Consider the following 25,168-nt stretch of genomic DNA (forward strand, 5'->3'; position numbering starts at 1 on the left):
CATTAAACCAAAATTTGACCAGTGCAAAACTCTGGGCACCTCAACAGAAAAGTGACATTAATATTTAGTAGATCCTCCTTTTGCCTCTAGTCGCTTCCTGTAGCTTTTAATCAGTTCCTGGATCCTGGATGAAGGGATTTTGGACCATTCCTCTTTACAAAACAATTCAAGTTCAGTTAAGTTTGATGGCCGCCGAGCATGGACAGCCCGCTCTCAAATGATCTGAAAACAAAGATTGTTCAACATAGTTGTTCAGGGGAAGGATACAAAAAGTTGTGTCAGAGATTTAACCTGTCAGTTTCCACTGTGAGGAACATAGTAAGGAAATGGAAGACCACAGGGACAGTTCTTGTTAAGCCCAGAAGTGGCAGGCCAAGAAAAATATCAGAAAGGCAGAGAAGAAGAATGGTGAGAAGAGTCAAGGACAATCCACAGACCACCTCCAAAGAGCTGCAGCATCATCTTGCTGCAGATGGTGTCACTGTGCATCGGTCAACTATACAGCGCACTTTGCACAAGGAGAAGCTGTATGGGAGAATGATGAGAAAGAAGCCGTTTCTGCAAGCATGCCACAAATCGAGTCGCCTGAGGTATGCAAAAGCACATTTGGACAAGCTAGCTTCATTTTGGAAGAAGGTCCTGTGGACTGATGAAACAAAGATTGAGTTGTTTGGTCATACAAAAAGGCGTTATGCATGGCGTCCAAAAAAAAACAGCATTCCAAGAAAAACACTTGCTACCCACTGTAAAATTTGGTGGAGGTTCCATCATGCTTTGGGGCTGTGTGGCCAATGCCGGCATCGGGAATCTTGTTAAAGTTGAGGGTCGCATGGATTCCACTCAGTATCAGCAGATTCTTGAGAATAATGTTCAAGAATCAGTGACGAAGCTGAAGTTACGCCGGGGATGGATATTTCAGCAAGACAATGATCCAAAACACCGCTCCAAATCGACTCAGCCATTCATGCAGAGGAACAATTACAATGTTCTAGAATGGCCACCCCAGTCACCAGACCTGAATATCATTGAACATCTGTGGGATGATTTGAGAGCGGGCTGTCCATGCTCGGCGTCCATCAAACTTAACTGAACTTGAATTGTTTTGTCAGGAGGAATGGTCCAAAATCCCTTCATCCAGGATCCAGGAACTGATTAAAAGCTACAGGAAGTGACTAGAGGCAAAAGGAGGATCTACTAAATATTAATGTCACTTTTCTGTTGAGGTGCCCAGACTTTTGCACCGGTCAAATTTTGGTTTAATGCATATTGCACATTTTCTGTTAGTACAATAAACCTCATTTCAATCCTGAAATATTACTGTGTCCATCAGTTATTAGATATAGCAAACTGAAATGGCTGCTGCAAACACCAAAATATTTAGAACTAAAAATGATTAAGATTAATAGGGGGGCCCAAACTTTTTCATAGGACTCTATCTATTTATCTATCTATCTATTTATCTATCTATCTATCTATCTATCTATCTATCTATCTATCTATCTATCATCTATCCATTCATCCATTACTGAACACCTCCTATTGTATATGTCGTTTTGTTCCCATGCAAGTCCCATTTTAGTACTACTGCTTATATGGTAGAAGGATATTTGGGCTTCAGCATTCCTTGGTATTTGGGAACAACACCAAACTAATTTTTTTTAAGAACATTCCATTATGTGATTCGTAATTCTAGGCTAAGACCTATGGACTGACCTAGCTTTAACACATCGAAATCTACCATTCCACTCTGTTAATAGTCTTGTCTGTCTAGCTCCATTTATGATCATGGGATTCTTCTCAAACAAGTTGACTAAGGAAGGTGTCATTGCTTGGAGCCAATGTAAGTGTTTGGTTATCATGTAATAACAAAGACCATGGAAGGAGTGCCATTGTATTACTCCATACCAAAGAGCTACTCATACTATACGAGGCAGTTGGTTTTCTAAACACAACATGGTTTTTTGACAAACTCTCACAAAGTGACATCAAAATGCACCACTGGACCAATGCGAGGAACTATCCGGTATTATTCATGCACAATGCCTTTTTATAATGTTTCATTGTGGAAGAGCACTTTCAACTCTTCAGGCTAACTATGCAGGCCGTGTCATCAGACCCCATACTCACAGACCCAAAAATTCCTCAACTTGTTGTATATTGAACATCTCCACTGCTGTACCAGTGTGAAAACATAGACATCCATGCCCATTATGTGCCCTACATTTTCCAAGGAGTGGTTGGAAGTAGAGCTAGGCCTCAAGGGTCACCCATGATTACATTGGTGGAAAGGGTCAGAGGACTAAGGAAGATGTGAAGAGGAAAAGCCACTGCTGTAAGTTGATGTGTCTCCATGTTGCTTTGTAACTGGATAAAACTGAATCATGTAAACTGAGCCCCGAGCTATGCCTGTTTATCTTCCAGTCTGCCACCCTGTCTCTTGTGCCTCCATTTGCCCCAAGGCTACCCTAAATAACACCACATGGGAGACAAGTAGCAGTATCATCACCTCAATGTCATATTACACCACTATGCTGGCCTAAGAACTTTAAGAGGAATGGGCTCCAAAAGCCACCATAACCAGTGAGGCCACCATCTTGGGCCTGCCTCTAATTTCATCATCTGCACACTGCTTACCCCCCAGGCTGGTGCAATAACTGACCTACTTCTGTCTATGTATGACCACCCAGTGGAGGTGGGTGGATTGCAACCTTTCAAGGTTTTATTACCATGTTGAGATATAGTGTTGAATTTCTTTCAAGACAAATTAACCAAATTGTGGAACCATTGAATGTGGACATATCTGTATGTGGATCCAAGAAGGAAGGTGTCAGCAGACATTTCAAGTTGACCTTCAAGGAGCAATTTTTTTGTTTCAAAATTCAAGTTTAAATTACGTTTTGTGAACTAGAACTTAGACTTTAACAACATGTTCTTGATACCCACCTTGGTTGTATGAGGCTCTGAATCCCGAAGATGCACTATTACTGTCCCTTACAAATTCTACCAGCATCTGGTTAGTAGAAGCAATGATGGCAGGTAATGATGTGTTGCCGCATGTATTATTCAGTAGCAGAGGAGAACTCCTACTGGGTCCATCATAGATTCTAACATAGTCTGAGGAACAGTTTGGAGAGTACTCAATGCTGAAGTTATCAAAAGTTAAAGAAACCTAAAAGAAAAGTCATAAGTATCCTTGTAAATATGGATGGTTAATATTCTATAGTTAAAGAGGTTATAGGAGATTAGAAAGATTGTACTTATACACATATATACACATTGTACGTTTCTAGGTGTCTATTTTCTAGTTTTTGGACCTCCTAGCTGGTATGGAAACTTCTCATCACAGTTTACTCTCCTGTGTAACATCGTAGATGCCCTGATCACTATTGATCGCACAATCTCAGTAAAGTTGGTGGAATCAGGAGTCAGGTCCCTGTTATAAAAATGGATTGGGTACTGCTTCTGTGCCTACAGCAACATAGTCAAAATTGAGTATACCTAGAATTTTACTTGCTTTCCAAAGGCAGCACAGAACTAAAATTCAATGTAAACCCAATTTTGTCAATTTTGCCAATTTTTATCCTTTGGCACCCAAGAAGGGACCTAGCTAGCGACCTATGGTGGGCAGATCATCTTTTGGAAACCATATTAAGTACTGCTGTGCCAAAGGCTTGACCTTCGGAGTGGATGTCCAGGCGGTAACACTTCATGAAGGTAGAGGAAGAGCTCCAAGAATCAGCAATACAAATATTCAGAATAGATATTTGTGTATTCTCAGCCTATGAAGAAGTTGTGGAACGTGTAGAATGTGCCCTTTGTGTAGTTGGTATAGAGAGATCTGCTAATCTATAAACCTCCAGAATAGCAGATTTGATCTACCTGGCCAATGTGTCTTTAGAGGATTTCATCTTCTAGACTCCAGAGTATAATGAGGTGGACATTTTAGTTTATCAAACGTGAATTGACATTTGGAATATTCGGAATCCGGTTTGGAATCCGATTTGCCTATCTCTAATGTATGATATAAGATAAAAAATTTTATTTACATGTTTTATTTATTCTATTTAGGAAGATGCCTCTGTAGATCAGGGAGCGTAGTCAGGCTCCCATATAGTCTAGGATAGTCATGATAATTAGAGATGAGTGAACACTAAAATGTCCTAGGTTTGAAATCCGATTTGAACAGCCACACACTGTTCGGCTGTTCGAACGGATTTCGAACCCCATTATAGTCTATGGGGGGAAATGCTCATTTCAGGGGTAGGCAACATTTGATCAAATTCTACTTACCAAGTCCACGAGTGACGGTCGGGCTGGATTTCCCTTGAAGTCTTCTCCCGGTGCAGCGCCCCCGCGGAGTCTTCCGGCTGGAATTCACTCTGCCTAGGCATCGGGGCCTAGGCAGAGCCGACTGCGCTTGTGCGGTCGGCTCTGCCCGGCCCAACGCCTGAGCAGAGCCGACTGCGCATGCGAGGGCATGCCCATGCATGCGCAGTTGGCTCTGCCTAGGCCGGATGCCTAGGGAGAGTGAATTCCAGCCGGAAGACGCTGCGGGGACGCTGCACGGAGAAGACTTCTAAAGGTAAGAGAAGAACCAGCGTTGATTGGCAATGTATAGCATTCTGCCAATCAACGCTGGTTCTGCATCGAACCTTAAACTTCAAACAGCTAGTAGTGTTCTATCGAGTACGAGTATCTCGAATACCGTAGTATTCGATCGAACACCTACTCGATCGAACACTACTTGCTCATCTCTAATGATAATGTCTAGATTGCCGACATTTCACTATCCAAATCTAATAGGTTAACTGAGCTGATGGGTACATCTATCATGCTCGTTCCCGACTTCTGTGCCCTTATTTTTGGGAAAGTAAGCAAGAAGAGCGAGGGGTCCTGGCACCTCTATCTTTGGGGTGTGCCAGGACCCCTTATGAAAAATGTCATGTCATTTGGTTTGAGGCTACAATATGCTGACAAGAAGCAGTTAAAGGCTTGGGTTATACATAGTAATAGTGTTTCAGAAATCTTTAACAAACATGGTTGACTTTGATAATCAAATCACAAGAGGAGTATCTGTAAGATTCTTGGCCAAAAATGGAAATTATGTAAGAAGGTCCCCATGTATCATGTGTTATTCATAATGCTAGTGTACTCTTATATGGCACCCTTAGGCACCCGGGTCCTGGTGTAACTGACTGTGTCCATGCTGTAGCAATAGTATGGATGGATACAGCTACAGAGGATTCCAAAGATGGAGTTACTGTACACCTGGACCTTGGTGCTCGAAGGGACCAGTTTGGCAGGTGGTGGCCCTGTTACAGATTTTACATTGGGGTTCATAATCTACAAATGAGTCCTATAGCAGTAAGGAAATGTAACCCAAGTGCTTGGTAAATTTGTGATGAAACTCACTTGTTCTTCTGGAACGCTTATCAACCAGACACAGCTCGTGTTGTTAGAATAATTAGACGGAACGTTTGTAGAGGAGAAACTTCCTCTTGCAGTATTCAGTAATGTACCGCACACATCTGACGAACAAGCAAAAGGAATAAAAAGTAGCATCGTCATTAAAGTATCTCCTTTTTAATTTTATTATTGGAACAGTTCAAAACGTGATCTTCATTTATACTGGAAATAGATTATTTTGATGGAATTTACCAATTTTTTTTTTTTTTTTTTTTGCATGTATTGCAAAATATTTTTTGTGTGTTTGTATGATTATTTGCTTTTTCTTGTTCACATAATATACCCCTCACTCTATCTGGTGCATTACATGTGACCCCTTTTGTAAATATATCTGTCGTATTGAAGTTGATAATACAGTATATGCTTTATGAACACTCATTCCCCCCATAGTGGTCAGGCTTGGTGTGCCCATGTGGCCTGACATCACTAGGAGAGTGACATATGCTGCAAGTAGGCCCAAAGGAAGTTGTAATTCTGAACAACCCTTTAATTCAAAGGGATTCAATCATTGAAATGTAATTTTTTTCTCCCTAACCTATTCTACTCCTACCTTTAGATGTCTTTGCCGCGCCGCCATTCGGTAGAAATCCCGGTTTTCTTCTGTATGCAAATGAGTTATCTTGCAGCACTGGGGGCAGTCCTCAGTGCTCAAACAGCATTGGGGGTGTCTCCAATGCTGCGAGAGAACTCTCCAGCGTCACCTCTTCTGCCAGCGCTGGCTTCAAACTTTTAGGCATCCGCAGTCAGCTCTGCTGTCGGCCTCGGGTAGAACCGACTGTGCATGTCCGTGGCAATTTTCCTGTGGCCACTTACACAGTAAACTGGTGTAAGCGGCCATTTTCTTGTAGCTGCTTACACAGTAAGATGGGGTAAGCGGCCACAAGAAAATGTCCGTGGGCATGCACAGTCAGCTCTGCCCGAGGCCCGACGGCAGAACATCACCATTAGAGATGAGCGAGTAGTATTCGATTGAATACCGCGCTCCCATAGGAATGCGTGTAAGCGGCCGAACACCAAGGGGTTAAGCGCATCAAATAGTCAATGCGTTTAACCCCTTGGTGTTCGGCCACTTACATGCATTCCTATGGAAGCTAGGTATTTGATCGAATACTACTCGCTCATCTCTAGTCACCATCATTCTTCCCCTTCCCCTATCCCCTGCAATTTTTACCAGCCTTCCTGTGTCCATGGAATGGCTCCTCCCCTTCTTCCTCGGGAAACGGGGAGAATGGGAGAAGCTAATAATGGGTGGGATCACTAGTGGGAGTGGGAGGGGCTAGGCTTAGTGAGCCAGAGGGTTTTGTAATGGAGTGACAGAGGGGGAGGGGGGTGGCTGAGAGAGAGTTAGTGCAGCATTTAGGGATAGGCCCTAAAGGAACACATGCAGGAAGGGGAAGGGGGTGGCAGAATCTCCAGACACAGTCATCCTATATAACCAATATGGGGCAAGTACATGAATGTTTTTACATTTGGAGCTGTGAACTTCTTCTTATTATTGACTGCTAATAGGGAACAGTAAAGTGTATTCACACAGAGTAAAATGGCGTGTATTTTGGAGTATAATTTTACACGTGTAAAATGAGACTCCCATAGACTCCCATTGACTTCATGCAAAAAAAAAAAAAACACTCCAAAATACACGTGTAAAATGTCAAAGGTCAATGGGAGTCTTATTTTACACGTGTAAAATTACACTCCAAAATACACGCCATTTTACTCCGTGTGAACTGGCCCTTAAAGTATAGCAAATTGCAAATTAGGCAACAATCTAATGGCTATGAAGCCTACAGTATATGGTCACGTCATATCAGTATATGGACATGTCATACATTTACTATACCTCTGTTGACTTCATGAATCCTAGAGAAAAGATGAGCTTGGATTCTGCCTGTAAATATAGTAAAAACATAATAGAAGAGTAGAATGGATGAAAAGAATTGCACGAATAAGTTACAGAAGTTATGTAGTCTTATAAAGTTATATCTGAATATGAGGGTTGTCTGTTTCATTTTTGTTATTATTTAGTAATGCTACTAGTAGGACCATACGGGTAATAAACAGGTTATCGCCTCTTCTGAGCTTCCCTTACCAGTGGCAACAGCGGTCAACTAACACAGCCCCTAGATTGAGGCCCAGGGAGAGGTGAGTACCACTTTGTTAAGTTTATCACTCCATATAATATCAAAAATTAAACAGAAAACCTCTTTATAGGGTATTTCTGATGAGAACTAACCACAGGATAGGTGATGGGTTTGTAATTGCTGGGTCGTGACTACCGGGACCATTGGTAATCCCCACAATGGAACAGGAATCCTGTGTCTCCAGTGTGAATGGTTTATCCATTCAAGTCTATGTAACTAGCAGAATAGCTGCCATGCCCATCAGTACCAAAAAGCACACATGAACAACCAACCCTTTCTTAGACAAAAGAGACCCTCACAGACTCACATTCACATAAATGGGTTTTCCCATAGTCAGAACCAAAAAAAATCAGACACATATCACCTGCCTCTTTTAATATAATCTGTATTTTAACCCCTTACCCCTTCCCGACATCCACCATACTATATTAGAGAAGACTGGGGGCGTCCCCAATGCTGCGAGAGAACTCTCTGAAGTGCCGCCTCCATCTTCGTCAGCAGCGTCCTCTTCCTCTTCTCCTTCTGGCGGTGGCTTGTAACTTCTAGGCCTCGGTCCTTGGGCAGTATTGTAAGCGGCCATTTTCTCGTGGCCTGTGGGCATGCACAGTCTGCTCTGCCTAAGGCCCGAAGCCTAGAAGTTACAGATGAAGAGGCTGAAGAGGATACTGCTGGCGAAGTTGGAGGCGGCGCTGGAGAGAGTTCTCTCGCAGCATTGGGGACCCCCCCCCCCCAGTGCTGTTTTAGCACTGGGGCGTGCCCCCAGTGCTGCCAGAGAGCTAATTTGCATATCGACATGAAACGGGATTGTAGGCAAACGGCGGCGTGGAGAAGATGATGAAAGGAAGGAGATGAATAGCCGTTCTTAAGGCTATTCCGATGTGGTATATAGAAAAAATTGTGTTTGACTGATCCCTTTAAACTTTGCTACATTTGTGCACTTCGAAAAGTCAAAAACTTTTTTTTTTCTCAAACTTCTGCACAGAGAGAACAGAGAGAACATATCTGTAAACTATCAGTCTGGAGTCTAAGCCCTGGGACTATTTGTTCTAATGTGGTGTTATCTCATATTGTATTGTCTAGCTTAATACAATGCAGATGTGTCACTATGATTAGAGCTGGGAGTAGGTATATAGAATACAGGGACATTAGGAAGAAATAATCTTTGTGTAATTTCCTTCTAAGGATCAAAATACACATAGAGATCAACCAGAAATCTAAGCAATGTTTAATGTATTGACACATGGACTATCAAATGTACACCCCCTCCCGCTCTGCACTGTACTATTGCATTGAACTGAGTGTGTACTTAGCTCTCAGCACCATAATAGGAGCTGTGCCGGCGGCATGACTTCCAGGACTTGGCTGATCTTGACATAGCTGGGAAACAGAACTAGCCATCGGAGTCAATAGTAATCATGGCATCTGGTGGTCATAGAGCAAGATCGTCCCCTCTTCTACTGCTTGAATGATGCTGAGATATGAGGAACGCCCTTCTAACAGTGAGGAGATATCGGTGCTGAAACTAACAACACCAATATCTCCACCACTGGGGCACATATCGCGAAAGTCGAGTTCAGCGAGCTGACGGCTTTCTAGCGGTATATAAAACCACACTTTCTTGAAGACATGATAGTCCTCTTCAAAAAAGTGGAAGATTGATAGCAAAAAAGACCCCATGGTCCAGTTTTGTGTAGTATACACAGCGCTGCACCTCTAATGAGGTGAGGTAAGGCGACTGCCTCAGGCGGTGCTTTGGAGGGGGCCGCAGCCACGGCGATTTTTACTTTTTTTGCCTAAACTAAAGAAGAAGGCCACTCTTAAAGCAATCCAAGAGGCCTTCTCCTGCGTTGCTTTAGATGTCTGCATCTCAGCGCAGGTGGCGTCATCAAGCGTGAGGTCGGTAAGAAAAGTAACTTTTTTTTGTTATATAATAGGCTGCTACCTGCTGGAGTATCCCCCTATTTATCAACCTACCCAGGCTTGCTCACTGCCGCCCCTGCTTCCCCTTGTACTATAGGCCATGGAGGGCAGGCCGCAATCCCACTACCGCTATTATTATACTCGGGGAGTACTGTTGCCGTACAGGCCTAAAGCCTGTGCTAGTTTTAACAGGATCTTACTGCTACCACAGGCTTTGGGCCTGTATGGTACTGCTAGCACAGACTTTGGGCCTATATGGTCATATCCCAGACCTCGTGACATCTGGGACATTACCATAAAGGCCCAAAGCCTGCTAGGATTAACATGAGATTCCGGAGAGGAGAGTAACAGTGTTTATTATGTTCCCTCACCTCCCCTGGGTCTCCGATTATTATACTTGGGGGTCTCAGCGGACCATTGAGTATATTAATAGTTCATGGGTGTGCAACTGTGGGGTATAATAGTTGGGTGGGAAACTGTGGGGCAAAATAGAGCTTGAAGGTTCTACTGTGGCCCCTGTAACCTCTATTATGACCCACAGCGGCTGTGGAGAGGGCAGCATACAGAGGCAGTGTTTCCCTATTTACATCTTGGGAAACAGATTTGCATATTCTTCCCATAATCCCGCACAGTGGAGAGAAAATGGCTTTGTAAGACTCCACATACCTGACTAGGTGGTCTCTCCTGAAGGAGTGACAATATCCCCTTAATCAGCTTCCACAATGAATAGGTACATCTATTGACTTATCTAAAGGAATGGGTGCACAGAATAATTTTCCCTACAATGCCTTGTGGATAGCGTAATAGCAAATTTCATGGTGGCAGAGTCCCAAATAATAATTCCTCCTGTGTGCCCCCTTAAATTAATGGCCCCATGTTGCAGTTTCTGCCTGAGATCAACAACGCAAAAAAGTAACGGACACTACAGACCCCATTATAGTCATTGGCCTCCATTAGGCTCTGTATGTATCTGCTATCATTCCAGTCTACCTGTCGATTGTTATGGTCCAGAACAACGGACAGGCCGGCACCAATATAAACTTAGCCTGAGAGGATAAGACAATATACAAAGAGTATACCCAATAATGGTAACAGGTTTGTTCCTAGTGAACTAGACGTTCCCCAAGCTTAATTCCAAGCCAGTAATGCCTCCTATGTTTATTATATTCACTATACCATATGTGATATTGGAAATGTACAATGCACTATAGCGAAATGAAAAACAAGGATACAAGAACAAATCGGAGACCTGAGAAATCCGGGAACTTATAAGACACACATGTACTTGAAGCATTCTTATGAGTCAATTGTTTTTTCAGTGTATTACAAGGAGTTAAGAAGATGGCTGGAGAGATGGGCTCTACCGAACCGTGACGTCTTCGGGACTTTCATGTCAAACTTCATACTCAGTAATCTATTGGTCTGATTCATTACAGTATTATCCCTAGACAATAGTGTTATCGTGTTATATCGACCTCTTGGGTTAAGCTTTCATCCTTTTATATAATCTGTTTCCTTCCTATAGATTACATTAGGCTATGAGGACATAAAGAGAGAAGATCTGACCTAAACTGTGTTGGTTTTCAAGGAGGACAATGGGAGTAAGGGTATATCTTAACCCCTTCCCGACATTCGCCGTAATAGTACGGCGCTGCAGGGAAGGGCTTCCTGCAAACCGCCGTACTATTACTGCGGATGCATGGTGCGCACACAGAAACTGTGTGCGCACCATGCACAGCGGGTGACAGCCGTGATACACGGCTGACAATGCTCCGTAACACCCGCGGTCGGAACCGGGTCCAATCGCGGGTGTTAACCCCTGAGTTGCCGGCAGTCAACATGACCACCGGCACCTCCGGGGTTTCAACATAACATGGTGCCGATCGGCACCCCCCGTGCCGGTTTCGGGGGGTGCCGGTGTGCGTAGGGGGCAGCCCGGGGTCTGATCAGTGACCCCGGGTCTGCCCCTTCACTTACCCCGTCCTCGCGCCTGGCCGATCCTGCCGTAAATGAAGCTGTCAGCCTGTGCGTCTACACAGGCTGACAGCTTCCTATACACTGCAATACACGTGTAACACGTGTATTGCAGCGTATATGTAGTGAAGCGGTGATCAGCCGATCACTGCTTCAATCCCCCATGGAGACAGAAAAAAAAAGTGAAAAAAAAGTAAAAATAAAAAAGTTTAAATAAGTTTAAAATAAATTACAAATAAATAATGCCCCAAAAATCCCTTTTTCCCCATATAAAAAATCATATAAATGAGGTATCCCCGTAACCGTACCGACCTGCAGAATATAGGTAACATGTTACTTATGCTGTATGCTGCACGGGAAAAAAAATAAATGCTAAAAAATTATGCCAGAATTGATGTTTCCTTTTACATCCCAGCCAGAAAGAGTTAATAAAATGTAGTCAATAAGTTACAGGCACCAAAATGGTGGCATTGAGAAGTACATTTAATACCGCAAACACCAAGCCCTCATATGGCCACATTGCCAGAAAATAAAAATAAAAATCTACCTTGTACAATGTGAAGACAAAAACCCTAAAAGTCACCAAATCATTAGGACATAAGTGGCTGCGACTAGAAGGAAATGTGTAAGCGGTGCGAGCGTTTTCAGGGGACCCCCCATATTTAGAGCTTATGAGAGATAATACAGCAGCGCTGATCCCCCAGAATGCCCCTCTTCCCCGTCCATGTCATAGGAGCTAGTGGGAAAATAGAATGGGATTTGGTGTACCCAATTTACTCCGCACAGCTTACATATTCACTTCGGGGTTACTAATGCTCACGACATCACTTGATAAATTTTTTGAGGGGTGCGGTTTTCAAAATGGGGTCACTTTCTAGAGGTTTCCACTGTTTTGAAACCTCAAGGGCTTTGTAAATGCGACATGGTTCCTGAAACTGATCGCAGCCAGATCTGCCCTCTAAAAGCTCTTTGGCGCGCCTTCCCTTCTGTGTCTCGCGGTGCGTCCATATATTAGTTTACACCCACAAGTGGGGTACTATGGTAGTCGGGAGAACTTGCATAACAAATTGTGGGATGCGTTTTCTTCTTTAACCCCTTGTGAATGTGCAAATTCTAGGGCTAAACAAAAATATTAGTAAAATAAAATGAAATTTGAAAATTTCACCTCCATTTTGTATTAATTCCTGTTAAGCACTTATAGGGTTAAATTACTAGGTATATGTTGTTTTGGCTTATTTAAGGGGTGCAGTTTTGAAAATGGGGTGATTTATGGGGGGTTTAATACAAGGGTCTTCAAAACCCCTTCATAACTGGATTAGGCCCTTAAAAAATGGGTTTTGGAAATTTCTTGAAAATTTTGAATATTGTTGTTTCACTTGTAAATCTTCTAATGTCCGTAAAAAATAAAAGGGTGACTAAAGTTTGATGCCGACATAAAGCAGAGATCTGGGACATGAGATTTAGGATATAATTTTGGCGGTCTGACTATCTGTATGTAATGTACATCATTTCAAACTTTATAAAATGCATATTTTTCAAAATTTCCACCAAATTTCCTATTTTTTCATAATTAAACACAAAACATATCAACCAAAATTTACCACTAAAATGTGTTACGAAAAAACAATCTCAAAATTACTTTGGTAAGTTAAAGCGTTCCAAAGTTATTGCCACATAAAGTGACACATGTCCGTTTTGAAAAATCGAGCTTGGTCAGGAAGTCAAAAAGTGCCATCGGCGGGAAGGGGTTAAAAATGGTAAGATATTGAAGCACTAAAGAACCGTATATAAGAAGGACGTACAGCGTTTCATAATACAAGACAGTCATGAACGTATAAAACTTACCTTTCCGTTTTTTGGGGGAATCTCTACTACCCTGAGTGGGAAGAACAATGATATACTGTATTCAGTTGCCTTGAAAACAGACACACAAATTCATTTTTACCAAATATTTTATCTGTAAAGAATAGAGATGAGTGAACACCAAAATGTTCGAGGTTCGAAATCCGATTCGAACAGTCGCTTACTGTTTGACTGTTCGAACAGGTCTCGAACCCCATTATAGTCTATGGGGAACATATACTCGTTAAGGGGGAATCCCAAATCTGTCTCTGGAGGGTCACCAAGTCCACTATGATACCCCAGGAAATGATGCCAACACCCTGGAATGACACTGGGACAGCAGGGGAAGCATGTCTGGGGGCATAAAAGTCACTTTATTACATGGAAATCCCTGTCAGCTTGCGATTGTCGCAAGCTAACTTTTTCCCATAGGAATGCATTGGACAGCGCTGATTGGCCGAATTCCGTACTTTGGCCAATTAGCGCTGGCTCTGCTGGAGGAGGCGGAGTCTAAGATCGCTCCACACCAGTCTCCATTGTGGTCCGACCTTAGACTCCGCCTCCTCCAGCAGAGCCAGCGCTGATTGGCCGAATTCCGTACTCTGGCCAATCAGTGCTGGCCAATGCATTCTATTGGCGTGATGAAGCAGTGCTGAATGTGTGTGTTTAGCTCAACATCACCGGTGGAGTAGTTGAGCTAAGCACACAGATTCAGCTCTGCTTCAATCAGCGCTGGCCAATGCATTCTATTAGCTTGATGAAGCAGAGTGTGCACAAGGGTTCAAGCGCACACTCGGCTCTGATGTAGCAGAGCCGAGGCTGCACAAGGGTTCAAGCGCACCCTCGGCTCTGATGTAGCAGAGCCGAGGGTGCACTTGAACCCTTGTGCACCCTCGGCTCTGCTACATCAGAGCCAAGGGTGCACTTGAACCCTTGTGCACACTTGGCTCTGCTACATCAGAGTTGATGGTGCGCTTGAACCCTTGTGCACACTCTGCTTCATCAAGCTAATAGAATGCATTGGCCAGCGCTGATTGAAGCAGAGCTGAATCTGTGTGCTTAGCTCAACTACTCCACCAGTGTAGTTGAGCTAAACACACACATTCAGCACTGCTTCATCACGCCAATACAATGCATTAGCCAGTGCTGATTGAAGCAGAGCTGAATCTGTGTGCTTAGCTCAACTACTCCACCGGCGTAGTTGAGCTAAACACACACATTCAGCACTGCTTCATCACGCCAATAGAATGCACTGGCCAGCGCTGATTGGCCAGAGTACGGAATTCGGCCAATCAGCGCTGGCTCTGCTGGAGGAGGCGGAGTCTAAGGTCGGACCAGAATGGAGACTGGTTCGGAGCGATCTTAGACTCCGCCTCCTCCAGCAGAGCCAGCGCTGATTGGCCAAAGTACGGAATTCGGCCAATCAGCGCTAGCCAATGCATCCCTATAGGAAAAAGTTTATCTCACAAAAATCACAATTACACACCCGATAGAGCCCCAAAAAGTTATTTTTAATAACATTCCCCCCTAAATAAAGGTTATCCCTAGCTATCCCTGCCTGTACAGCTATCCCTGTCTCATAGTCACAAAGTTCACATTCTCATATGACCCGGATTTGAAATCCACTATTCGTCTAAAATGGAGGTCACCTGATTTCGGCAGCCAATTACTTTTTCCAATTTTTTTCAATGCCCCCGTTGTCGTAGTTCCTGTCCCACCTCCCCTGCGCTGTTATTGGTGCAAAAAAGGCGTCAGGGAAGGTGGGAGGGGAATCGAATTTTGGCGCACTTTACCACGCGGTGTTCGATTCGATTCGAACATGGCGAACACCCTGATATCCGATCGAACATGTGTTCGATAGAACACTGTTCGCTCATCTCTAGTAAAGAACAATGGGGTCATTAGACAATTTTCTCTTGAAAAATTTTCAGAAATTTGGAAGATTTATAGGTGCAAAACGATTTGTATATTTTTTATGAAACCTCCGAGGTTGAGTTACTGAAAGTAACACCATAAAGTAAACTCTTATATATATATATATATATATATATATATATATATATATATATATATAGAGAGAGAGAGAGAGAGAGAGAGAGAGAGAGAGAGAGATAGTAATAGCTGTGCACTAATTTGCCGCAAGCATCTTCCTAGCATATAAAACAACTCTATAGATAGATGGATAAATAGATAGATAGATAGATAAATGATAGATAGATAGATAGGACATAGATAGATAGATAGATAGATAGATAGATAGATAGATAGATAGATAGCGATAGCTGTGCACTAATTTTCCGCAAGCATCTTCCAAGCATACAAAAATGACTCATATAGATAGATAGATAGATAGATAGATAGATAGTAATAGCTGTGCACTAATTTGCTGCAAGCATCTTCCAAGCATATAACACAACTCGATAGATAGATAGATAGATAGATAGATAGATAGATAGATAGATAGATAGATTTGCCGCAAGCATCTTCCAAGCGTATAAAATGACTCAGGTAGATAGATAGATAGATAGATAGATAGATAGATAGATAGTAATAGCTGTGCACTAATTTGCTGCAAGCATTTTCCAAGCATATAAAACAACTCTATAGATAGATAGATAGATAGATAGATAGATAGATAGATAGATAGCAATAGCTGTGCACTAATTTGCCGCAAGCATCTTCCAAGCATATAAAACATCAATGTTAAGAAATCCCCCCAATCCCCATGAATATTAACCATAATGAACATGCCACATTCATTTCTAGTTAAATACAATACAGCATATAAGGGGTTTAGAAAGTGACTTCAGTGGTGGTAGACTTCCTACGATACAAGAGACTCCCTATAATACTGTTTAGGGATAGACTTACAACTATGCATGTATACAGCTGGAATATGAGAACTACAAAGATAGATAGTTGATGGATTTATATATATGAGCTGTAGAAACAGTCATTTTGTTTCCTCACCTTGGCTAAAGCTAAACTTGTAATAGAAACAACCAGGCAAGACAGAAACATAATGGAAATGCTTTGCTTCATCTTGGTTTCAGAGTCTCCGTCAGATCTCCACTCCCTCTTTCTCGCTCCCTCGCTCTCCCTTGCTGGTGCTCTATGTTGTAGCTATTTGTAAGCTTTTCCTTTATATCAAGGAAGAGACAATGTTCTTGTCCAATCAACACTCATATCAATAAATTCTAGAGAGTTTCATCCAGGACAATGTACTGTGGGCGAATGACATCTAAATACATATCCATTATCTTAATCAGATACATCTGGAACAATTAGACATTCCAATGGCCCCAAACATTGAGAAGATTCTCATACACATATATAAAGAGAGAGTAAATTTTTCCATCCAGTTTTTACAGACATTTGTGCTTACACCCCGTATCCCATTTGTGAACTATATTAGGGAATGCTCACACAGAGGACTTTGCCGCGGATTTGGGTGAAATTTTGCTCCTGAATCTGGGACAGAATCCTCCCAGAATCTTCCTCCCATTGTTTTCAATAAAAGGCAAAGATCGCTGCAGGACGTGGAAAAAAGAAGCGCCCTGATCGATCTTGTCGTGGACTCCGTAGCACGGCAGTCATGACTCGAAACTCCCTGCTGATTAGGCCCATTCATCCGGGCCTAATTGGCAGTGGGATGCCACACAGAATGTACATGCACTGCATCAGCATCCCATCATGGCTAGACCATGGCGAAAATGCCGATGGCGGAAAATGAAATAGAATTCCTCTTCATTTTTCACCATGTGAACATAATAATAATAATAATAATAATAATAATAATAATAATAATAATAATAATAATAATAATCAGTAATAATCGGGGCATAACTAGAAAACACTGGGCAGTATAATGCCCCATTTACAAACACTATAATGGTGGCCCCCCTCCACACAGTATAATATCCCAGAGTAGCCCCTTAGCTACTGAGCTCTGATTGCAGGTGTTAACCCATAAGATGCCATAGTCAAACATAGCCATGGCATCTCAGGGGTTTTATTATATATTGAGGTCCCCATGACCCCCCATGTCCCCCGTGATATTTTCAATGGGTGCCACTGCCCCTATTTGGCAGCCCGAAGTGTGAGCAGAGACTCCGAGTCTGCCCCATCGTTGTCCCTCCGTATACCTGGTAGATCCTGCCTTGAATGATGACTGTCAGCCTATGTGTCTGCATGGGCTGACAGCCTCCTATACACTGCAATACACGGGTATTGGAGCATATACCTATTGAAGAATATCGCTGCTTCATTTCCCTATGGGGACAAAAAGAAAAGAGGTAAAAAAGTAGCGGCCCCTACACAGTATTATATGATCTACAGTGGGAAAAATATGCAAATCTGTTTCCCAAGATGTAAATAGGGACACCGTGCCTCTGTTTGTTGCCCTATAGGGGTAGCTCCCTTGAACATCATGCCCAACTTTCCAACAAGCCTTTATTGCAATGATGTGGGATTTTGCCAAGTCAGTATCCCAGCTGTGGACAGCACTGTTTCAATCTGGTTGGATCTCTTCGGCACAGCCTAGGGAAAACTAACTTGGTAGAGGTGAGAGACTTCTATAGCAGGTTATGGGGATGATGTCACTCCTTAAGGAGAGACCACCTTCTCAGGCATGTGGAGTCTTCCAAAAAGACTAGACGTGTCCTACAAAAGCCACTTAGAACATACAGTAATTAGTCTTACTAATTCATTGCCAAACTAACTAGCAGGCCATCCTCAGTCTATTGCCGGTGCGAGTTCTGCTTATTCTCAGATATTGTAAGACATTCAGCTTTCACTGTCTGTTTGTCTTTCATGCTCACCTGCTTTATATGACGCCTGCAAGTGTCATTATGTTCTGGTCATGGTAGCCTGATTTTTCCTGTTAACTCTTAGTCACTTAATAAAAACTTGAGGGTCCTATATATTCACCTGGTGGTCACATGTTACAAAGCAGAGGACAATACAATATTTGGTTTTGTTATTGTCACATTAGAGGGTCTGATAGTCCATCTAATGGATTAATTACAATGTGAATTTTTTGGACTTTTTCCATTTCTAGGGTCGATGGGTTGACCAACAAAAGCTAAGTTATTTTGGATTTAAAGGGAACTTATTAGAGATGAGCGAGTAGTATTCGATCAAGTAGGTATTCGATCGAATACTACGGTATTCAAAATACTTGTACTCGATCAAACACTACTAGCTGTTCAAAGTTAGGATTCGATGCAGAACCAGCGTTGATTGGCTGAATGCTATACATTGCCAATCAACGCTGGTTCTTCTCTTACCTTTAGAAGTCTTCTCCCTGCGCAGCGTCCCCGAGTCCTCTTCCAGCTCTGAATTCACTCTGCTTAGGCATCGGGCCTGGGCAGAGCCGACTGCGCATGCCCGCGCATGCGCAGTCAGCTCTGCCTAGGCCCTATGCCTAGCAGAGTGAATTCAAGGCCAGAAGAGGACGCAGGGATGCTGCACAGGGAGAAGAATCCAGCCTGACCCTCAGTCATGGACTTGGTAAGTAGAATTTGATCAAATGTTGCCTACCCCTGAAACGAGCATTTCCCCCCATAGACTATAATGGGGTTCGAAACCCATTCGAACAGTCGAACAGTGTGCGGCTGTTCGAATCGGATTTTGAACCTCGAACATTTTAGTGTTCTCTCATCTCTAGAACTTATCACCATGAGAATGTTATCCCTATACTGAGGATATGGTTTAGAACAGGGGGAGCTGAACAGATTAATATCTAGTTTTATGAGGAAAGATTCCATATAGCTTGTACTTCACTTTAATTCCTGCCGATGCTAGGCTTAAGAGTCCAGTGGGTGGTCTCACTTAATGATTGACAGCCTTTCATATTAGTCTGTGTACAGAGATAGCTTTCTATTATCAAGAAGGGTTTATCACTGGACTCCAAAGCCTAGAATTTCTCTTTGTACCTGTCACGCTGCGGTTTCAGGAATGCCATGTGCCAGTCCCTTCCTGTAACCCAGGCTGTTTAAGAGACCGTAAGGCTGAAGCTCCACGTTACGAAAATGCAACATTTTACAGTTGCTGTAAATTGAATGTGATTCCGGGTGGAGGGAATTGGACCCATTTCCAATGTTAGAGTTACTAAGGTCCTTCATGACTCCTTCTGACATTTCTGGCTCTCCTTTGTAGCTTTTCTAACTCCAGGGCATCCTTTGTATAAATTGGTGCCCAGAAACATCAATGAGTTATCCAATGAGTCTGTGTCTAACCTACTGGTCTGGTCTGGTTTCACACATGAGGATCCCAGTTTCATTCCCCCCATGGATTTTTTCTCACTCAGTGCCAGGTGGAGTAAGGAAGAAAGCTTTCGCCTATGGAAATATAGGGCAATTATAATTCTCCTCATGGTGTTATTTGCCTTCCAATGGCTCAACATAGGTCGTACTAGAATATAAACAACTATGTGGGTGCCAAAATCACTATATCTACAGCTGTCACTGTAGGCTTCTGCTCACCTATACATAAAAAGGAATCAGTGAGTCTGACAACATGAGTGATTAGCAAACCCATGTTGTCTATTATTTATTGATATGTGTTGTATGCACATCTGTATCTGCATTGTTCCCGTCTCTTAGAGGGCCAGAACAACAGACTAATGGGCTGTTGGGGATATTTATTTTGCTGTCTATTGGCCACCTGCCCGCAAGTGTTTCCGTAGGTATAATTGACATGCTGTGATTTCCAAAACAGCGTCTCCAATGCGCATGTATGGATGAGGACTGTAAAATGTTTTTGTAAAGTATCTACACCACGTGAAACTTCAGTCTAAATGATCAAAAATATAGCACTAAGTCATGTTAGCTTTTTGGTAGAGATGAGCGAGTAGTGTTCGATCGAGTAGGTGTTCGATTGAATACCACGGTATTCGAAATGCTCATACTCGATCGAACACTACTAGCTGTTCGAAGTTTAAGGTTTGATGCAGAACCAGCGTTGATTGGCAGAATACTATACATTCTGCCAATCAACGCTGGTTCTTCTCTTACCTTTAGAAGTCTTCTCTGTGCAACGTCCACGCGGCGTCTTCCAGCTGGAATTCACTCTACCTAGGCATCCGGCCTAGGCAGAGCCAATTGCGCATGCGCGGGCATGCCCTCGCATGCGCAGTCGGCTCTACTCAGGCGTCGGGCCGGGCAGAGCCGACTGCTCATGTCCGCGCATGACAGTGCATGCGCAGTCGGCTCTGCCTAGGCCCCGATGCCTAGGCAGAGTGAATTCCAGCCGGAAGAAGACGCGGGGATGCTGCGCCGGAAGAAGACTTCAAGGAGAATCCAGCCCGACCGTCACTCGTGGACTTGGTAAGTATAATTTTATCGAATTTTGCGTACCCCCGAAACGAGCATTTCCCCCCATAGACTATAATGGGGTTCGAAATCCATTCGAACAGTCGAACAATGTGCCGCTGTTCAAATCAGATTTCGAACCTCAGACATTTTAGTGTTCGCTCTTCTCTAGTTTTTGGCACAAATTAGGACAGAATTATGGAACATTTTGATTAGTAAATTTCAACCAAACGCCATATAATAAAGTTTATTGAGGTATTCATTCAATTCAAATATTCGATTAAAAAAAAAAATCCAAGTCCAAGTTCAAGAATCCTCTACAATGCACATACATATGTACAATTGATAAACAGTGTATAGTACACATAACACCTTCGTATCTGTTAAAAAATGCAGACGAAAGGTCTTCCAGCCATCACCATTTTGTCTTCAAGTTGTCACTTCACTGTAAAAAAATAAAAATAAAAGTGGAATTATCAAAATTTGATTTTTGTATAATAAATTTGACATATATGTTATGTGTCACTAAATTGGGTTATCCCACCATTAACATTTCATATTATCCCCTCTCAAGATTGTTTGGGCCCAACTACTGTGACCACCACTGGTGCCGGAAGTGGCACCATACAGATGATCGGCCTTGGGGCCGGGTCTCAGCCCCCTATCAGGTATTTATGACCCATACTGAAGAGTTAACCCCTTTCAGAAGACATTACTGTATTGTTAGTAACATATTGGTGAATGTCACTCTTGTAATATCCGTTTTTTGCAAGTCGAAAATTAAGGACACACAATGAGAAGCCGGGATATCACCAAGATTGTTTCTTAAAACAAATTCCAAGATATACAGATCAACAGATGTCGATATAGGGGAATGGTAAAGTGAAGTACTGTATATACTCAAGTATAAGCCGACCCGAATATAAGCCGAACCCCCTAATTTTACCACAAAAAACTGGGAAAACTTATTGACTCGAGTATAAGCCGAGGGGGGGGGGAAGCAGCAGCTACAGGAAAATTACAAAAATTAAAATGGCCGGAGTTCTTGGGTGCAGTAAGTGCTTGGGAAGGGGAGGGGGTGTTTTGGTTGTCTGTCTGCCCCTTCCCTGAGCTTGAGGACTGGGTTTTTTACCCCCACTTGGAATATAGGGTATCTGCAGAGATCCTATTAACCCCTTCCCGACGGAATAGAAGCACTGCAGGTACCCTATATTCAGTAGACCAGGCACTTTCAGACACAGGGATACCTAATGTGTATGTGTGTCACAGTCATTTATTACTTTGAGGGCAGGTTCACACCAGCGCCCGATCTCCGTTATGCAGGTTTCCATTTCCTGCCCGAGAAACTGGGCAGGAGACTGAAACCGGCAGGCAGTTTTCAAACCCATTCATGGACAGCAGAAGACGCTCACCCACAGACACTGAATGTCGGTTTCCATCTTCTGCCGACACAAAACGGAAACCTGTATAACAGATCGGGTGCTGTGAACCCGCCCTTATTTATTTTATTTTTATTATATTTTTTTAAAACTTTTTTTTTTTACTAATTTTTTTTTTAGCCCCCCCCCGGGGGACTTGAACCTGCGATCATACAAGTATATTGCCGTCTATGGGAGATTCTCTACATTACTAATACGGCTGGTCATAGACCAACTGCAATAGTAATGTAGCGATGACAGGCCTGGGAGCCTTCATCAGGCTCCCAGCTGTCATCGGAACAGGTCGGATCCTGCGAGCTCGCTGCGCAGGAGCCGGCCTGCAACTTTAAAGGTGTGGGGCCGGTGGGGACCGGCCGCGGGGGCTAATTTTAAACTTGAAGGGGGGAGGACATCTCCGGAGGGCACCTCCACTGTAACGCTTACAGCGTAGATGCCGAAGCTTATGCCTACAATCAGAGATCGCAGGCATAAGCTTCAGCATCTCCGCTGTAAGCGTTACAGCGGAGGTGCCGGTTTCTATGGCGACCGCTCTGCAGAGCGGCGCCATTACATTTACAGACCCGGCATTCAGACCCGGCATACAGACACCGGGGCGGGTGCCGGGGCCCACAGCATCGCCGCTCTCCTGCCAGGAGCTTGGCGATGCTGTACATTAAAAACTGCAGAAGTACTTACGGTACTTCTGCTTGCATGCCAGAAAGCAGGCACACGCCGGGTGCGGGCCTGAGCTTACGTGGCCACGTCACCCAGCGTTTGATGGAGCGGTGGGGGGGCGGGGTCTGCTATCCTGGCCTGCTTCCAGAAAATTACCGTAATGACCCGAGTATAAGCCGAGGAGCACTTCTTCAGCACAAAAACTGTGCTGAAAAACTCGGCTTATACTCGAGTATATACGGTATATGCCTCTAGTATGAAAGTTATATCAAAGAATTAAAATAGGAGAAATTTTACTCACCGAATGAGTAGGTCAAATTGAAGCCTCCTTGCTCCTTGAATATATCAGATTGGAACGTCAACAGCAACTTGTTACCAGTTGAAGAAATGGAAAACGTACTTGTGCCACAATATACATATCTGGGTGATCCTACAACCCCACTGCCATAAGCCGTCAGCCTATCAGCATAGCAAAATTGAGTATTTTCTATATCATAGCTTCCTTTTAATTTTATCTATGGAAACGAGAGTGAAAAAATTGTATGTAGATATTAGATGAAAAATATGATGAGTCTACAATGTATGTCTTCAGTATATTAAATCATATAACTCACCTTAAATCCTATAGGTGCATAAATATTAAAAACACAATTTAGGTTAGGACGGTAGGACCCAGAAGAGAGACCCGGAGATGTGATTTTACTCGTTGCACCAAAGAAGGTTCCTCCACATTGCACTAAAATGATAGAATGTGAACATTAAAGGTATAGCAATACGGAATACAATATACGGTACGGAATACAGTAACAAAAATAGCAAATGTTCCAACTAATTGGCATTATAGACTAGTTGCAGAAGTTTTTGGCCCACATTGCAAAATGTATTTATGTTTGTAATTGCAAAATTGTATTCGCTGTTCAAGTGCATATTTTTCATGTAATACCAGGAAGCCACTCTAGGGGTGCCATTTGTTCTACTCTATAACAAAGAGGAATGCTGAATGAGTTTCTTGACTTCTAAATTTAAAAATAGACCTCTTCTATTAGTTTAAAATTCCATTTATCTGATATGGGAAGAATATGCAAATCTGACTTCCATGATGTAATTAGGAAGCCAGTGCCTCAAGAATGCACACCAATAGAGGGCGCTCACTGAGAATGTGCAAGTCTATCTTCCATAATGTAATTAGGAAGACAGAGTCTCAGTCAAGCAAACCAATAGAGGGCGCTCCCTTTAACATCATGCCGACCTTCTCAGAGGCCTTTGTTTGCAATGATGTTGGGATTTTACCAGGTACAATCTCTCAGCCAAGGACAGCTGTTTCGATGTTCTTGCATCTCATCAGCTTGGCGCAGAGAGGACTGACCTGGTAGAGGTGAGAGTCTTCAACAGGGTTGAGGGGATATCGTCAGATATACAAATTGGGCAGGGGGTCTAGTGTCTTTAATTGATGACCTAACTGAAGAATAGGTCTTCAGTCATGTAAGCTGGAAAACCTCTTGTAATAAGTAAAGGTGTGTTCACATGGAGGAATTTGCCACAGATTTGGGGGCAGATTTAACCCCCTAATCCAGTGCAGATTCCTCCCGGAATCTGCTTCCCATTGTTTTCAATGTGAGACAGAGAATGCAGCAGGACACGGAAAAAAGAAGAGTCCTGCTCGGTCTTGCTGCAGATTCCACAGCTGAATCAGCCACGGGGTCCATGGCTCGAGACTCCCTCCTGATTAGGCCCATTCATCCAGGCCTAATCAGGAGCGGGATGCCGTGATGGAATGCTAATGCACTGCATCGGCGTCACATCATGGATAGACCATAGCAAAAATGGTGGCAGTGGAAAATGAAGAGGAATTGCTCTTCATTTTCCAGAGTGTGAACACACCCTACGTTGGTTCGAGAGTAGACATCTACAGAAGTACATAAAGTTACACTTTGCCACCTTAACTATTTGCTCAAGTGTAGGGTGCAATGACAAACTTTGATAAAAACAAAACGGAGCCAAAGGGGCGGATTTTGACAGCGGATTCCACGTCATAATCCGCCCCTTTAAAATGGTGGTCTATGGAGACCACTAGCGTTCTTTTTTCCACTATCAGAAACTGCCGATAGCGGAAAAAAAGAAGCGAGCTGCCCTTTCTTCAGGCGGAAGCCGTGACTCGCTGAGCCGTGGCTTCCGCCTGGCAACAGCAACCTCCGGCGTCGGTCCATTCATTTGAGCTGACTCCAGGGTGGGGGAACATCGTGGCAGGCGGGTTTTGACCATATTTTGACTTGGCTCCCAGAGTCAAAATATGGTCAAAATCCGCCCCACCGCCCCCTGTGTGAACGAGCCCTTACCATTCTCTTATAATAGTTTTAAGCTATTTACAAATTCCATTAAGATAATTTTTAAATTTTTGTTTAAAAAAATCAGGTGTAAA

General features: G+C 43.1%; 1 protein-coding gene across 1 annotated transcript in view; it reads right to left on the reverse strand.

Annotated features, from left to right (window-relative positions):
• LOC142213375 (embryonic protein UVS.2-like) overlaps window positions 1-25,168 on the reverse strand; it is a 49,952-nt gene that overhangs the window by 8,813 nt on the left and 15,971 nt on the right. Inside the window, exons 12-16 of the mRNA XM_075281692.1 lie at window positions 23,364-23,485; window positions 23,051-23,264; window positions 5,413-5,528; window positions 3,352-3,468; window positions 2,944-3,169 (exon numbers count right to left, since the gene is read on the reverse strand). Of these exons, the coding sequence (XP_075137793.1) occupies window positions 2,944-3,169; window positions 3,352-3,468; window positions 5,413-5,528; window positions 23,051-23,264; window positions 23,364-23,485 (795 nt within the window). The remainder of the gene's footprint in view (window positions 1-2,943; window positions 3,170-3,351; window positions 3,469-5,412; window positions 5,529-23,050; window positions 23,265-23,363; window positions 23,486-25,168) is intronic.

Source organism: Leptodactylus fuscus, chromosome 7 (assembly GCF_031893055.1).
Source record: "Leptodactylus fuscus isolate aLepFus1 chromosome 7, aLepFus1.hap2, whole genome shotgun sequence".
Lineage (NCBI taxonomy): Eukaryota > Metazoa > Chordata > Amphibia > Anura > Leptodactylidae > Leptodactylus > Leptodactylus fuscus.